The 17792-nt window shown below is 40.6% G+C and overlaps 1 protein-coding gene and 1 pseudogene across 5 annotated transcripts in view; both read left to right on the top strand.

Annotated features, from left to right (window-relative positions):
- The window catches only part of ARMH3 (armadillo like helical domain containing 3), a 183590-nt gene that overhangs the window by 64593 nt on the left and 101205 nt on the right, over nt 1-17792 (top strand). For all 5 annotated transcript variants that reach the window (XR_011997554.1, XM_025992590.2, XM_025992611.2 and 2 more), the window contains 2 exons: nt 15118-15200; nt 16368-16494. Coding sequence is in view for 4 of the 5 variants with exons in the window: in XM_025992590.2 (XP_025848375.1) it covers nt 15118-15200; nt 16368-16494 (210 nt within the window). In the remaining variant the exon portion in view is untranslated. The remainder of the gene's footprint in view (nt 1-15117; nt 15201-16367; nt 16495-17792) is intronic.
- LOC112917016 (10 kDa heat shock protein, mitochondrial pseudogene) lies at nt 12554-14813 on the top strand (annotated as a pseudogene).

The raw sequence follows: 17792 nt of genomic DNA, 5'->3' as shown, positions 1-17792 counted from the left end.
CTGTGCCAGAGACAAAAACAGCAAATTACAGTGTTTACTTTTGTCTTTGTATCCATTTGGATGCCCAGTAAAGTCATAGCTACCCCTGCGGGGGTGGGGGGGTGAGGGGGTGGCTCTTCTCTAAGGGTACAATTAATGCTGGCTTGCCACCCCTTTCTTTTGTGTAACTAAATTGGAGGTTTCAGGCAAGCCGGGGAGACATGCTCCCTGAGGCATTTGCTTGCTGATAGGTCCTGTGGCTTTTTGGATCTGATGGTACAATAAGTCTTCTTCAGATGATTACAGTGATGAATGGTTGCCCCACCCATGGAAGAGCTACTAAGTATTCTCAGCCCAGGAGGGTGTGTTAGTGTCAGAGGCTTTATAAGAAACAGGCCAGTAACCCCACCCTCTTCCATGGAATTCATCTCCCTTGTTGTGACATATGGCTTCCTCCCAACCCAATTTGGTTTTCTAAATTTAGTCCTCTAAAATGGGAAGTAGAGATCTTTAATTAATGGATTAGCAAGTTCTTTGCAGTTACTGCCTATGGTGGTGAAGGGTGAACAGGAGAATAACACTAAGTGGCAATAGTGGCAGTTTGGTATTTTAGGAGAAAAGAGTATGATTGTGTGAGAGTTTGAGATTGAGGGAACGTCAGAAGATCTAAAGAGATCAAAAGAGATTGAAATGACTAAAGTTAGTAGAATTTCCTAGGTAGGAACAATTCTTGTTAATATATAGGACTATTGTGGTTGCCTATGAATATATGATTATTGGGTTCTAAAAAATTAGGATTAAAGAGAAAACATAAAAATGATAACAAATCTATGGATATTGGTATAGTTGTAGGACTTACAACAAGTACAAATGGTTTATGTCTAAACTGGAATGAAGTTACCCATTGTAGTACTAATGAGTTTGTGGTCATAGTTGTTTCTGCCTGCTTTTGATTCTCTTCTGGTTTGATTTTCTCTGGTATTCTATTTTCTTTCGTTTCTATTCCAGCCATCCTGTCTCTGGTACCTGGGATCTCTCTGGCTTTTCTCCTATCCTGAACATCTGTGGTCCTCTTCCTCATTGTCCTGTTGCGTTGCCTTTTACCATTTACCCTGATCTGTCTCCCTGGGGCCCAGGGCTTTCCATTACTTTTGTTCCTTCTTCCACTTTGTATCCTGTCCTTTGTGCTCTTGTTGTCATATATTCTACTGGTACATATGTTATAAACCCCAAAATACATTGCTATCATTTTTGTTTAAAGAGTCACTTATCTTTTAAAGAGATTAAAAATGTCTTTTGTATTTATCTTTTCTTGATCTTAGCATTTCCCCATTCTGGCTAGGAAATTGTGAGGCAGAAGACCATTTTTATCCTATATTGGTCAGTTGACTTCATGTCTTTAAGTACTTTCTGTCATGTGCAGCTCTGTAATTATGCGCTGTCTCAGGACTAATTGACTGGCATTCTAAGGCCCTTGATAGGTTGAGAGATGTATACGAGGGTCATTAGTGATACTGGGATGATTTCTTGTTCCTGAGGCATAGGCACTTGTACTCGAGTTCTCTGCCAAGTGAGGTTAGGTTCTTTTCCTGTATAGACTGGGTGAGCCTCCTGGAACGCTGGCTCATGTATACAGTGGGGTATACAGTGAGATACAGAGCAGCAGGTGTTAAGGAAAGTTGCAAAATACTATACTACATCTGATGCATCAGAACCCATAATAATGTATAATATTGCAATCAGTGAATATAAATATGGCTATGGTGGATTCACCCACTCCTTGGCTGTCAGTACCCTTCATATGTTGGTATGCCCATGTTTTTACTCATTCTTTGCTTTCTAGACTTAAGGATTTGCTGGAGGTGTGTGAACCTCACCATGATAAATATGCTTATGTGTATAGATGCCCATACATGTGCTGAAAACTTTAATTGAATTTTATTTATAAATAAAACTGTTAAGGCATGTGTTGTTAGATTGGATACACAGAAGTGGTTGGGTGTCTAGGAAGCAGTTGGCTAGAGCCCACATGCCTTTTGTTGTTTGGAATGTGGGTGTGTAGGATCACTGCACTTCAAATAGTGATTTTTATTCCTGTGTTGTTTAGGTACAATCACTCTTTGTTATTGGTGAGGTAACCAGAAGTCCTCTAAATTCCCATATGGAATTCCTAGGCTTGGTCTTGTGGATGAGGTTGAGGCAGATGTATTCGTTGGGGGTTTAATCCTGCCTGCTCTGTTGGTTTTTCAGATACAAGCCCTGACCTTCTCCCTGCTGCCATGGTCTATTAATATGATGCCTGTCACCATAGTATCTGAGTATGTGGGGAAATATATTTAGGCTAACTTAACTGGAATAGGGAAAGGAAGAAGGCCTGCCTCTCTCATTGCCAGCTTTTTTAGCAATCACTATTTTTCACCAAGTTATGGAAAGTTCAAGAGCTCTTCTCTAACCTCTGGGCTACCCAGATCTCCTATTTTGGATAAAAGATAGGTCTTAAAACTATCCTCTATAGAAATAGGAAACTGGGTTTTAGGAGAAGATCCTAGGAAATAGGTCTTTACCTTTGAGAATATAATGAAAGATATGATCTTTGTGTCCAGAAAAATGTCCATTTGCATATATATTTTGCATATAATTTCAGAGAGTTCATGGACCCTCTGAAGCTGCTATCCATGATCCTGTGTTATGAATTCCTATCCTAATTTTAGGTTCCATTGCCTCCCAATTATTTCTGTTTTCACAGAACATCTTACTATCTGGTTTAATATTTTTCTTTCTGTCTTTTTTTTTTTTTTTTAAGATTTTATTTATTTATTCATGAGAGACAGAGAGAGGCAGAGACACAGGCAGAGGGAGAAGCAGGCTCCATGCAGGAAGCCTGATGCAGGACTCGATCCTGGGCCTCCAGGATCACACCCTGGGCCAAAGGCAGGTGCTAAACTGCTGAGCCAACCAGGGACCCCCAATATTTTTTCCTTATTTACTGATCATACTGTATTTTTCCTGGGAACTTAGCTTCACAATCTCCTCTCTGAACTTCTTGGGGATATGGAGCATGTTGGTCACTATATTTTATTTTCTGTATCTTTCCTTTTACTTGGCACTTTGGGTTTCTGTTTTAGCATATTGCATTGTTTTGCTATATTTGCTTAAGTATGAGTAATGATTTATTTAAATATTTTTCTTTCCTCTTAAAAAAGCTCTTGTAGGGTAGGGTGTGTGTTTTTATCATTGCTTTATTCACACTACTTAGCTTATAATGGCACAGAAAACATTTGAAATGAGTAAATGGATATGTGGACATGTAGAATTTCCATCACTGATGAATCAGCATTCTCTTAAAGGAGCAGGGTGTTGTGTTTGGGCCTCAAAACAATAACAACAACAACAACAACAATAATAGAATCCAGTAGGATGTTTGTTGTCATGTTTCTGTTGGGCTGACTTTTATCAACTTTTTATTTGAATTGTTGATATGAAACAAAGTGGTGGATGATTTTTCTTTCCTTTGTCTGTTTCTTCCTTACTTAAAGATAAATGGATTGCTTTTAACTAAGTAAATATGGAAACTTTGATGGTTTCTAAGCCATTAACCAAAGAATGAGCTGAATGTTTAGAGAGAAGCATATAGTTGTAAGAGAGGAAAAGACCTGAACAGAGCTTCGTGGAGTCAGCTTATTTTACTTCCACTGCAGGCAGAAGGGACACTGGGGAGGCAGCCTGCATTTAAATAGTGTAGCTTTCCACAGTCTGAAAATATGGGTCGATTTAAAGGCAGATTTATACTGACATTTTATATTCGACATTTATCTATGGTTCACAGTCCTTCTTACCCTTTCACTTTGCCACATCCCTGGGTGATAAGTCATTTTTATCACCATTTGTTGGGAAAGGGAGCGGAGGTATATAGAAGGGTTAGTGCCTTGCTAAGGACCATGGAACCAGATACTAAACAGAGTCACGATTAGAACTTAGAGTTCTTGACTCGTATGCTCAGATGCAGATCACTAGGCAACATTTGCCTCCCTACAGGAAGAAAGCCCCCCAAAGCCCCCAAAACAATCTGTTCAGCTTCACTGTGCTAAATAGCATCTAAAGCATTCACAGCTTTTGAAAAAGAGAGAAATTGTACATGGCCTGACCTTTTAGATACCTACTGGGAAAAATGGAAAACCCAGAGAGTGTCATAGCTTTGTGGCTCCAGCTGGCTTTCTCATCACTAGCAGAAGCCTGTGACTTCATGGTTAGATCTACCTTGAGACTGGGAGTTGAGAGGCTTTTGTTGGAAGCTTGTTACATTATTATAGGTGTTGTCATGTAGGACTGAAAATTTTTAAGAGAAACACTGATCTGAGCCATAGATTGATCTGTGAGTTCTTGTATAAGTATAGCTTTGACAGCGTGGGGGCCCATCCTGATTTGGGGAAACTATCCTTTGAGCTTTTAATTGTCAGGTTTTTTTTGTTTGTTTAGTTTCTTTTTTAAACTTTCAATTTTGATATAATTATAGGCTCACAGGAAGTTGCAAAAATAGTATAGCAAGTTCTTGCACCCTTCACCCAGCTTCCTCCAATGGTAACATCTTATATAACTCTACAATATTGCTTCTTTTAGTTTGGAAGAAGGTATAGGGAGGAGAGGAGGACACAGCAGTAAACAGCTAGAATAGATGGGAAGGGGAATTTTGGCAGCTGCTGTTGCTATTTTGTTTTTAAAATTGCTTTTTAAATTGTTCTTCCTCTTTCCCCCAAATTTTCTCTGATGTAGGGGAATATGTTACAAGATGTATTCTAGGCTGGATGTGCTTAATTAAGACTGTGCTAGCTTCCATGTGCAAAAAAGATGGAGGCTTCTTTCTTCTGTGCATAGTTCCTCTCAGAATGTTTTAATATAGGGTCATTAGAAGGCATTTTTCTGTTTCCACAATTTTTTTATGAAAGATTCTGTACAGCGGTATAGAAAGCCCTAGGACTGAAAAAGAATGCCAGGAAACTTTTTTTTCCCTTTAAATCACCACATTTGGCTAACTCTAAAATTTATACTATTTTGACTCTTTCTTTCATCCCCTCAGAAACTTGGCAGAATCAAAAGATAAGAATTTCTAACATGTTTAGCCTGTTAGAGGGAGAAAAAGATTCCTACCAAAAAGGCCCTGAAAAGAGTGAGAAATCTCTGTTCTTTTCTCTGCACATGAAGTCACTTCCTATCCAGAGAAATGTCAGCTCTCATAGGTCCATTAGTATCTTGTCAACTAGAAGAGACAAAGGAAGGAGTAGCTGTGCTTTTGTTGCTCTGCCTGTACTAGCTCCAAAGGAACATATCATTTGGTTTCATGAGGTGTCCTTGTTCCCTGGATCTCCAGTGAGCAGGACGGGTCTGTTACTGTTTTTCACCTCATTTTGGCAGGAAGTAAAGTTCTTGATTTTGTATCATATACCTCCACTGAGACATGGTCTCACTGACAGATTTCTTAAAGGGTGACAATTTTGGTTATTTCTCAGCTGGGTAGAGTTGGAAAAAATAAGCAAGTAGTTCAGGACCTTGAAGGCACTGGCTTCTGATCATGGTTATAATGAGACAGCTGCACAGGAATAAGGTGTATGGGATCCTGCATTCCCCAGAGTCCGAGTTCCATCTGGGTACTTTCACATAAAGGATTGTTTTCATGATAAGAAGGTGGGTGGTAACTGTGACAATTGCAGTGTCCCCAAGTAAATGGGGAGTTGGAGATAGTTGAGAACCTTTTTTTTCCCTTTTAAGCAGATGTACTGCAACAGCAAGGAAAATGTAACACAGAACCTAACTTCCATTTAAAAAAAGGATCTGTTCTTTTTTCCAGTTCATCTAGAGGAGTGTGAAGCCTTTAGGCATATACTGACTTTTTTTGTTGTGGTAAAATACACATAATATTTACCACCTTAACTGTTTTTCAGTGTACAGTTCAGTGGTATTAGATATTTATCACATTGTTGTACAGCCATCACCATCATGTCTCCCCATAACTTTTTATCTTCTAAAACAAAAACTCTGTACTGATTAAACAAGAACTCTTCATCCCTCCCTTTGCCAGCCTCTGGCAACCAGCGTTCCACTTCTCAGTCTTTATGATTTTGACTACACTAAGCACCCCAAGTGAGTGAAATTCTATAGTATTTGTCTTTTTATGACTGTCTTATTTCACTTATTATACCATTCTCAGACTCCAGAAATCAGATTCTCTTGTCTTCAGAGTTTGCTTTTTTGTTGTTGTTGTTGTTGTAGTCTGCCTCTGCCCTTGTTCAGCCTGAGTATAAACTTAATGTCTTCTTTGCTCTGTTTTGAGCCTTTTTTGGGCATGTGCAGTCACTTTTTCATTTTCCCTTTATGCATTTTTTTAAAGATTTTATTTATTTATTCATGAGAGACACAGAGAAAGAGGCAGAGACATAGGCAGAGGGAGAAGCAGGCTCCCTGGGGAGCCTGACGTGGGCTTGATCCCAGGACCCGGGAATCAGGACCTGAGCTAAAGGCAGACACTCAACCACTGAGCCACCCACGTGCCCCTGTTTTTTTTGTTTTGTTTTAAAGGAGGTTCCACGCCCAATGTGGAGCCCAACACAAGGGCTTGAACTCATGACCCTGAGATCAAGACCTGAGCTGAGATCAAGAGTCAGATTGCTTAACTGACTGAGCGACCCAGGTGCCCCTATGCAATTGTTCTTGAATGTTCTAGTCTGATTCTTTGGAGATCATTTATTTGTGTTCTGCTAGAGGCTTTCTGTCTCCCTCCTGTTTTTAATATTATTTAAATGTCATTCACTTGGTTTTCTAATTAAACCTCCCTTCTGCTTCTCTGAGGCAGGCGTCTGAGCTACCATTTAATTGTGTCTTCCCGTAGTTGGCTTGTCCTTCTCTGCACCTGGTTCACCTCAGTGTAGGGGACAGGTTCTAGTCCTGGAGAAGTTCCCAGTTCCCAGAATTATTCATTCTACGCTTCCACGTGGCAGCACAATTTGCTGCTGCTCTCTCCTTGAATTCAAACCAGTTTAGGAAAAAAATCTGCCAAAGTCCTCATTATGTAGGGTATACACTGATGTTAGGAACAGCTCTGCAAACAAGGTTCCTTGTGGGGTGAATGAGGCCTGTGTGAGGTGGCAGTATTTTCAGGTGGATGGCACCAAACTCTTACATTTGAGGCATAGATCAGTTACTTCGCTCAGGGAATTCACTTGGGAACAGGGAACCATCAAAGTGCCTGTTGCTGGTTAAGTTTCCCAGAACCCGAACGCCATCTTATATTCCACATGTATCTGCATACAGAAGTCAGGACTTCTGTGCACTGTTGCCATATTTGATGTGCAAGACTCCCCAAGGGAAGGAACTTGGGCCAGAGCCAAGTGTGAAACTGACTGGTGCCTCTAGTAGAGTCAAAAGAGGCAGCAGTTGCAGCCCATTTGTAGTTCCTGAAAAAGAGCCCAGAAACAAAAATTTCAAAGTGCCTGGTAGAAAAGACTTTCCCATGAAGAAACAAGTGTGTATGGAGCATCCATTTGCCTACAACTTAACCGTATTGCATGTGTGATATAATCCCTCAAATATCTCACTGACTTAACTTCTCTTTTTTTCACTTGGTGTAGGTTAAGAGTATTTGGAGCCAGGTATCTGGAGCCTCATTTAATAGAGTTAGCAAAGATTAGGAGTCTAATCCAGGATCCCCTAGGATTTCCTAGATTATTGTTAGTACTTAAATGCATTGGTAACTTTGATTGTGAACTTTGATTATTATTCTTTGTTTTCTTGAGGGCTACTTAGGATTCATTTTGAGTTTGCATTCCTGCTCAAGAGTCCGTGGCTCTCTGTCGATTGAGTATTTTGGTTCCTTTTCTTTAACCCATCAAAGAGGAAACATCGGGATCCCTGGGTGGCGCAGCGGTTTAGCGCCTGCCTTTGGCCCAGGGCGCGATCCTGGAGACCCAGGATCGAATCCCACGTCGGGCTCCCGGTGCATGGAGCCTGCTTCTCCCTCTGCCTATGTCTCTGCCTCTCTCTCTCTCTCTCTCTGTGACTATCATAAATAAATAAAAAAAAATTAAAAAAAAACAAAAAAACAAAACAAAGAGGAAACATCTTTGCATGTTTGGCCATGTATACTGTGATGTAAATTTTAGCTAGTCACTTATGCTGAGGTTATAGAAAGTTGGGATGGGTGTTTGGGGCTCATACTAGTGTTGGTAGAAAAACGTTGATCTCTTGTTTGTTTTTAATTGGTAAAACATACATAACGTAAAATATAACTTTTAAATGTACAGTTCAATGGCATTAAGTATATTCACATCATTGTTGTAAACATCTCCACCTTCCATCTCCAGAATTTTTTTTATCTTCCCAAACTGAAACTCTACAGACCCAATAAACAATAACTCTGCATTTCTCCTTCCCACCCCTCCTGGCCACCATCATTCTCCTTTCCGTCTTTGTGAACAGACTACTCTGGGTACCTCATATAAGTTGAATCATTCGGTATTTGTCTTTCTGTGACTGACTTTTTTTCACTTAGCGTAGTGTCTTCTTCATGGTTCACCCATGTTGTAGCATATGTCAGAATTAATTTCCTTTTTTAGGCCAAATATCATTCCATTGTTTGTATATACTGTATTTTGTATATCCATTTATTGGTTGATGGATATTGGGTTGCTTCTACCTTTTGGTTATTGTGAATAATGCTGCTATGAGCATGGGTATGCAAATACTTGTTCCAGTCCTTACTTTTCATCTCTGTTTTTGAGAGTGTGCTGGTTAAAGTGTCCTGGGTCGGTGGAGTGGAATCCTTAGATTCTTATGAGAGAGATGCACTTGAACTTCCAGGATTTTTTCCATTGGCCACTTTGATATATGAGGGCCTGGTCATTGGAATTCTGACTAAAGTTACGGTTTGAGTAGCAAATATAGGTGTTAGCCCTAGATAACTAGCTCCCCAACCCTCAACAAATGTTCTTTTTAATTTAAATTTAGGAGGAACCAGCACAGTTACATAGACCTTGGCAGGAGCAGTTTAGCTCCAACTAGATATGTAGCTTTGGGTAACTTATTTAACCTTTCTGAATTTCAGTTTGTTCATTTGTAAATTGGGACCAATAATACCTTCTTCGTTGGATGGTTAAGGGGATTTGGTGAGAATAATGTACTTTTAAGTACTTTACATAAGGCTTAGCATCTAGCAGGCATTTAATATATGTTACCTCCTTTGCCACTTATGGCCATTGTGTTTCTCCCTTGGAAAAGAGATGAGTGTAGCTTGGGGCAAGTGACTTCCCTAGTTAGGTCTCTCTTTAAGGTGTCACATAGAGGGCAGTAGGAAAGAGGAAGATTTGAGATACTTTGTGTAAGCTTCTGACACAGTTACTAACTTGTAGTTGTTGTCACTCAGCAAGAAGATATGATACATCCCTTAATATGATCTGGCTGGCATTGGCAAACGTTTTGGGGCAGCCCATTCCTGGGGCTATGGAGGATGGAACCGATGAGAATTGTCTCTTAAGGCCTGGAAGGTCTCAACTACATCCAAAAGGATACTCTCTGCAATACGCTGTGCCATTCTGTTTTGTGGGGATGAGCAGCCATTGCTCACCAAATGGGCAAAAGTGTATATACAGCGTTGAATTACTATAACATAGGCCCTTCTTTGGAACTATCTCAGACTAAGTGTCTCAAGTCTTTGGTAAGGAAGAGCTTTTGTTAGCCTCTTCTCTCCTTTTAAAAACTACTTAAAAATTGGAGGGGTGCCTGGGTGGCTTAAGTGTCTGACTCTTGGTTTCGGCTCAGGTCATAATCTCAGGGTAGTGAGATTGAGTCATATGGTATGCTTCAAGCTCAGTGGGGAGTCTGCTTGTCCCTCTCCCTCTGCTCCTTCCCCCATTCTCTCTCTCTCCTTCTCTCTAAAGTAAATAAGAAATCTTAAAAAAAAAATTGGAAACATGGTAAACCAAAAGGTTACTTTTTTCTAAAAAAGGACATCCTGCCCCTCTTACCTCCACAATGACTACAACAGGTACTTGGTACGAAACTCTTACAGACATATGATTAATTAACAATGCTATGTTTATACAACCAACCTCTTATCTTTTATAGTTATCTTAACTCTCCTCTCTATGTTCTGCTACTTCTGTGACTATCTGTGGAACAGTTTGGCTGGTCATGTGCCCAGATGACACCAAGTGCATAAAGGGCAGTTTTCTGAAAATGTGTGTGTGTGTGTGTGTGTGTGTGTGTGTGTGTGTGTAGAGTGGTAAACTAGGAGCCAGCCAGCATGAGCTCTGTACTGCTTATGTATTGGCAGTGAGATCCTGAGTGCCAGTTCTCTACTGTCCTTGACATACCCCTGTCTGATAGGAAGCTATTATCTTCTTTGGCTTGTAGTTAAATCCTGTGCATAGCTCTGTACCATGACAGCTATGAATAAGACTGGCTGCTAATTATTTATACTAGTGTTTTTTGTCTTATTTTGTTTCAGTTCTGATTTTACATAAAGAAAGGGGATCTTGGCTCCTTTTATTTTTTAAAAAATAATTATTTATTTATTTTAGAGAGAGATTGTATATAAGCAGCAAGGGCAGAGGAAGAAGGAGAGGGAATCTCTAGCAGACTCCCTGCTGAGCAGGGAGCCTGATATGGGCTCTAGCCCATGACCCTGAAATCATGACCTAAGCTGAAACGCAGAGTCAGATACTTAACTGACTAAGCCATCCAGGCGTCCCTTGGCTCCCTTTAAAGTCTAGATCCGGGGATCCCTGGGTGGCTCAGCGGTTTAGCGCCTGCCTTTGGCCCAGGGCGCGATCCTGGAGTCCCGGGATCGAGTCCCACGTTGGGCTCCTGGCATGGAGCCTGCTTCTCCCTCCTCCTGTGTCTCTGCCTCTCTCCCTCTCTCTATGTCTATCATAAATAATAAATAAATAAATATTAAAAAATAAAGTCTAGATCCAATCACGTTCCATGTTCAGTACTTAAAGAGGACAAAGTTGAGTGAGAGGCATAGGAAGTTTTAGTTGACAGTTATATGCTGTTTCTCCACTTCTCTCTCTCCCTTCCCTTGCCTCCCTCCCTTCCCCTTTCTCCTTCCTTCCTTCCGTCCTTCCTTGGATACTACAAAGGAGGCAGAAACAGAGAAGAAAGCAGAGAGGTGTGTGACGGGAGCTGTAGACAAGAGTGATGAGAGCAGATACACCCTTGCTGAGGCGGTTGATGCTGAGAGAAGCTACTTGGGAGTCTTTTAGTGTTGTGAATGGGCAGTAGGAAGGAAATAATAAGGCATTAAACTGTACTCTAATAAGTAGCCCAGGACCAAGAGAAAAAGTGGACCAAATATGTGAAAATAACCTGGAATAGCCAGTAGGTGGAGAAAGTTATAAACCAGAGTTGAGAGAAGTGTTGGGAACAGTGCAGTCAGCAAATCTAAGCCCACCACTTATAGGGAAGCTTCCTTTCCTTTAACATTTAACTCTATCTGACACTCTTATTTAATCTTTTTTTTTTTTAAGATTTTATTTATTTATTCATGAGAGAGGGAGAGACATAGGCAGAGGGAGAAGCAGGCTCCATGCAAGGAGCCTGATGTGGGACTTGATCCCGGGACTCTAGAATCATGCCCTGAGCCAAAGGCAGACACCCTGAGCCATCCAGGTGTCCCCACTCTTATTTAATCTTAGTGGAATGGCAGAAAGAACACAAAACAGGAGATCGGGTTCTAGTCCCAGCATAGTCATTAACTACTTGGGGTGGTGGGGGGAGGGAATGTTTTCTAATCCAAAAATGAGGGAACTGGATTACATGATCTCTAAAGTCCTTTCTAGCTCCAAAAATCAGCTCTATTGAAGCCTCACAGACTTAGAACTCCCAATACATCGGGTTAGAGGATAGTGGACCACATGTGTGTAGTGATGTAGAGGATGCTAACCAGTTGGTAGCATGAGTGCAAAGTCGGGGTGTTGATGCAGGACTTTTAAAAAGCATTATTCCATGGGATGTTATGGCATTCCCTCTTGAGGAGGAATTGTGGTCCCTGATGTCAGAGGCCTGTGAGAACCAATTTTAGGGTTGCTTTGTTAATTTTCTCTGCCTATTAAATTTCCTCTAGAGAATGACTACCTCCAGATGAGAAAACCCTGGCCTTTTTTGAAGGTGGGGGTGCAGAGTAGGGGTCTCTCTGAATGATCAGGGGTAGAATGCAGGTTCTCCCTGACACTGGCTCTCAGAGTATTGCAGTGCTGATTTCTCCTTCTCAGTACTATTTGGCTCCACGGATGTCTGTGGTAGTTGGGACACAGGTCACCTCTTGGCCTGTGCCAGAATTGCTCTCTTCCTCCCCTTGTATTTATCACTTTGTCATCCCTGACTCTGAATCCCAGAGATCAAGCCTAGTTGTAGTCCAGCAGAGGAGCAATAAATCATCGCTCCTACTTCCTTTTCTCCAGGTTTTCTGCTCCTTAATTACCACATAACCACTGCTGAGACTGCATCTTTGTGTTGAGTGTGCTAGGGACAAAAGCCCTCATTGATTGGATGTGTGCAAAAGCTGCTTTGTCTCTCTCCAGCCATTATGTATTGCTGTTTTGCCCAGTGCCACATGCTCTATCCGTCCTTTTCTCTTGTTGTCTCTGAGTTTATAGAGTCTGATTGTCAGGTAATTTATCCATTAACAGGGCTTGTCTAAACTCTGGGGGTAGGAGGTAGAGTGGGCAGCCCTTAAATAACTCAGCAAGATGATCTTCATTAAAAAGAGAGGTTTGGGGTGGGTTAGTCATTTTTATGTTGATTTTAGCTAGTCCCCTTCATTCTCTGAGCTCCTGGTAGGAGTTAAACAGGTCGTGTGATCCAGAATGGGCTCCTATGGAGCTTTTTGGGGGTCTAGTCCAACAGATTGCTTGTTAACAGATAACATCAAAAGGGCCAACTGCCTATCATTTGCCTTTCCATCATGAAACCTTAGAGAACTTGAGTCAGTGTGAGGGTGAAGAGTTCATAAATGAGGATGCCTATGACCTTCATCTCTAGCAAGGCTTTTTTGCTATTTGAGGGGAAGATTCAAGCTTTAGAAACAGAACATAGACAGGGTCTTGTACTTTTCCTTGCCTGCTGTTTCTTTACTGTATCTGTGATTTCAGAAGTTGAGAGTAAGGAGTGTTGTGTGGCAGGCAGCAAGTATCTGGAGAGTCTTACTCCTACTCATCATTCCCTGCTGTTTCAAATCAAAGCTCACGTCTCTTCTGGAAGGGTAGTAAACTTCACACAAAGCTCAGACAGCATGGGAGAATGGAATTCTTTGTTGGCAAAGAAGCAGATACAGTCTTAGAAAAGGAGAGATCAAGCCTTTTTTGTGTCTGTGGGAGTAGAGAGGGTTGAGGGGGAAAAGACAGAAGGACCACCAATTGCTTGCAGCTGCTGAATGCCCTTCTTCATAGTTTTCCATCAAGTAGAGGAGGTAGGTACAGTGGCACCAATCACGATGGGCACAGAAATAGGATTTACTTCCTGGTTGTGGGTGAAAGAGAGCAAGGGGACTGATTTCTTTTATGCTTAATGTTTATTTGCAAAAATGTCTTTATAGCTCCACTGTTAAGCTAGGGACTTGGCACTCAGTCTTTTAACTGAGGTTGCTTGGGTTTTAATCCTCATTAAGCATACCAGGGAGAAAGGGTACCTTTTTGGTAAGTGTTGTCATGATTGAGAAAGGAAAGAGCAAGCTGTCCTTTTTTTTTTTTTTTTCCTATTTTTAAGATTTCATTTTTTTATTCATGAGAGACACAGAAAGACAGAGGGAAAAGCAGGCTCCCTGGAGAGCTCGCCTAGCAGGGGACTCAACCCTGGGATCATGACCTGAGCTGACGGCAGACGCTCAACCATTGAGCCACCCAGATGCCCCTGCACTTTTGTTTTAACAGTTAAGGTTTTGTTGTTGTTGTTGTTTTGTTTTTTTGTTTTTTCTTTTCTTTTCATGAGCTCTCCTCCCATCCAGAGTTGAAGTCCAAATTACTTGGGACATCTGGTGACTAGTTAGAATTGAGAGTTATCCCTCTTTAGCCATGATGTTTGAAACAAATGCATAGCTAAAACATAGTGAAATGACATGCCAGCAGCCTGGGATGAGAGGTGGACCCTCATTTTGACCTATAAGTTGAGAAAATTAAGTGGGAAAATCACTATATGAAAGTAAATTTGGAATACTAAGATGTTCTTTTTTGTTTTGTTTTAAGATTTTTATTTATTTATTTTGAGAGAGAGAGAGAGCATGAACAAGGGGAAGGGGCAGATAGAGAGGGAGAAGCAGCCTCCCCAATGAACAAGGAGGCCAGTGCAAGACTTGATCGCAGGGCCCTGGGATCATGACCTGAGCCAAAGGCAGATGCTTAACTGAATGAGCCAGGTGCCCCTATAGTCAGATTTCTGAGTATAACTGATAAGAGGTCAGACTGTGGGTCTCCCTTGCAGCAGCTAGAGTCATGGCAGGACAGGCATTAGAAAGTTTCTTCCTCTCTTTGAGTTTTAGTTGAAAGGAGAGTTGCCCAAAATGTAACCAGAGGAGGCATTATGCTCCCAGAAAAATCTCAAGGAAAACTATTTCAAGTAACAGTAGTAGCTGTTAGATAGGGCTCCAAAGGAAAGGGTGGAGAGATTCAACTAATTGATGTGAAAGTTGGAGATCAAGTTCTTCTCTCGGAATATGGAAGCACCAAAGTAGTTCTAGATGACAAGGATTATTTCTTATTTAGAGATGGTGACATTCTTGGAAAGGATGTAAACTGAAAAAAAACATTGAAATGGCATTAAGTGAAGCTGCTCATTCCAGTGAAGTTGTGAAATTGTTCATCATGTAATTTTTGTGTATCTCTTTTATGATAAACTAATAATGTCCAAGAAAAAAAAGCATCACAAAGAAGTAGATTTTTAAAAACCTTCTACGGGCAGATAAGTAGATATGTGCTTCAGAAGGTCATTACTTGCCTCAGATATATCTACCTTACCTGCTTTTAAAAAAGTTCTAGGTAGCTGTGTTCTAGCCCTATTTGGGTTTCTTAGATCTAAATCTGTTGTCATTGCTTTCATTTAACTTTATTGATTATTCTTTGAATACCTTGTTGATGTCTTTTTTTTTTTTTTTTAAAGCCTTGATAAATTTGCTGAAGTTCCTTATGTCAAATGAGACCGTACTTTTGGCCAAACACAACATTTTTACATTAGCCCTTATGGTGAGTAACAACAACAACAAAAATATTTCTTAAGGGGAGTGGGAGGTGCAGGCTTCTAATAATGGAAAGAATAAGTCGTGGGGATTAAAGGTACAGAATAGGGAGTATAGTTAATGGTGTTGTAACGGTGTTACATGGTGACGGACGGTAGCTCTACTTGTGAGCATAGCACAATATAAAGACTTGTTGAATCACTGTGTTATACACCTGAAACTAATGTAATATGTGTCAACTGTACTTCAACTAAAAACATTTTTTTTTTCCTTTTTCTGAAGCCATACCCAAAGACAGATGGGCCAGGTTGAAACAGGAGCTGGTATTTCTGGGAGCTATGGCATAGGGGAGCCAGGCCTTTATTTTCCTTTTGGATTTGAATCTCTATACTGGCGCTCCCTACTCTTCCCTCTCACCCATATCTTTGGCAAACTTGAGATTCTTTCATGAGAGTGTATTTTCTGGCAGGGGCAGGTATGGGTCAGATCTCTGTGAGCCTTGGTCCCTGGTGAGAGACTGTACTAGACTACTATAGTCTCTGTGTTGATACAGAGCGAAGCCTCTGGAGGTGTCCCAGCCAGATGAATGGTTTGATCATAGCTGTACTTGGTTTCAGAGGGACAGTACAGACGCCTGTTTATCTGAGTGGTTATTTAGAGCAGAAGGAAGGGATTATGCTTTTTGACTGTCTTCTTAGAAGGTTACCCAATGTGTTCATAAAAGTTTAACATATGAGGGGGAAAAGCCCTGATTTGTAGCATTTGTGGATTTCTGTGGTAAAACTACTCCCATCATGGCCAATTTCAAGCTAACAATGTGCCATTGTTGAATGCAGAGCTGGGGAGATGAGCAGTAACATACCATTATATGATAGTTCCACGACACAGATATAATTAATGAAAATTAATCTCAAGAACATAAATAATACTAAAAGATAAAAAATAATTAGGAAGTTATGAATTTGAGTATTCATTTAATACAATTTATTGAATTGTAAGTTTATATGTTAGTTTATAATAATGGCTTTGTTAAACAACCAGCTCATAAAATTCCTGAAAATTTAACAGTCAGTTCTGTTAAAGCCAGTAAGAACTGGCTACAACATACTACTGACAGTACCCTGCTGGTCTTCATAGAGTGATGCCTGTGTATGGGGTTTCGCTTCTTTTTTAGATTGTGAACCTATTTAATATGTTTATCACATATGGCGACACATTCCTGCCTACTCCCAGCAGCTATGATGAACTGTACTATGAAATTATCCGCATGCACCAGAGCTTTGACAACCTCTACTCTATGGGTAAGCTGTCTTTTCTTTTTACTCCCCTCTCCCTATCTGCTGTGATTTTTGGCATGTAAGGAGAAAAGACTACAAAAGATTCTCTTCTAGTTGCTTGGTGCCCTGCTTGGCATAGAAATATAGAAGTCTTTTCTCAGGCAATAGGAAGTTATATGTAGAATGCTTTGGGGAACTCAAAATTCATCTCAGTAGAAAGCTGGTTAGCAGCCCTATAGCCCTTATGTTTGTGTGAGAGAGAGAGAATATGGAGGCTTGTGGATTTAGTGGCTGCCAGTGAGATGGGAGTGAGAGAGTGGGTGGAAATTGACAGCAGCAACTAGAAGAGCTTGGATCCCAAAGGAACATTGTGTGATTTGAAAAGGTACAGGATTTTAAAGAGTTTTAATGTAGCTATGTATTTTTAGCAAAACCTACAAGAAGAAGTGGGCATTAGATAAAAATCTTTCTTGCAAACCATTTGGGAATTGGCTCAGTGAAAATTTACTCTGTGGCCATAGTAAATATAACTTATTTCTGAAAGAGAACATGTATCCCTGTAAATTTGAGTGAAAAGTCTACAAACCTACCTAGAGTTTGAAAGGTCAGGAAAGGTTTCTGTAGATTGCACAGAAACAGAAAGCTCCTCACTAAAACTATTAAGAAAACTCTCACTAGCTTATTGAGGTACAATTGATATATAATAAACTGCACTTATTTAAAGTATACAATTTTTGTTAAGTTTTGACATACATATGTACATGAAGCTTTCACTACAATCAAGATAATGAACATATCCATCCCCTTCCAAAGTTTTCTTGTATCTCTTTATGTCCTTCCTACAATCTCTTACCACCTCTATCACTTGCTTTCTATCTCTGGGCAATGCCAGTCAGCTTTCTTTCACTACAGATTGGTTTGCTTTATCCCTTTTGTTGAGACTATTTGTGAAAACTCTCTCCTGTATCATGTGAAAATTGGAGGGGGTTTGGAACAAGTACTAGGAGAAAGGATAGAAGCAAACAGTGGAAAAGAAGATTACCTAGGAGGAGAATATTTTTTTCTAATACATTTTCTTTTTTAGAGCAGTAGAGGAAGACTTTTAAGAGCCACAAATAGCTTTGCAATGATGTTTTTTTTTTTTAATTATTTATTTATTCATGAGAGACAGAGAGAGAGAGAGAGAAGCAGACACAGGCAGAGGGAGAAGCAGGCTCCATGCAGGGAGCCTGACGTGGGACTCGATCCGGGATCTCCAGGATCAGGCTCTGGGTTGAAGGCAGCGCTAAACCACTGAGCCACCCGGGCCACCCCTGCAATGA

This window comes from Vulpes vulpes, chromosome 15 (assembly GCF_048418805.1).
Source record: "Vulpes vulpes isolate BD-2025 chromosome 15, VulVul3, whole genome shotgun sequence".
Taxonomy (NCBI): Eukaryota; Metazoa; Chordata; class Mammalia; order Carnivora; family Canidae; genus Vulpes; species Vulpes vulpes.
Note: the sequence above shows the minus strand (reverse complement) of the source record. Positions and strands in the feature narration are given on the sequence as shown.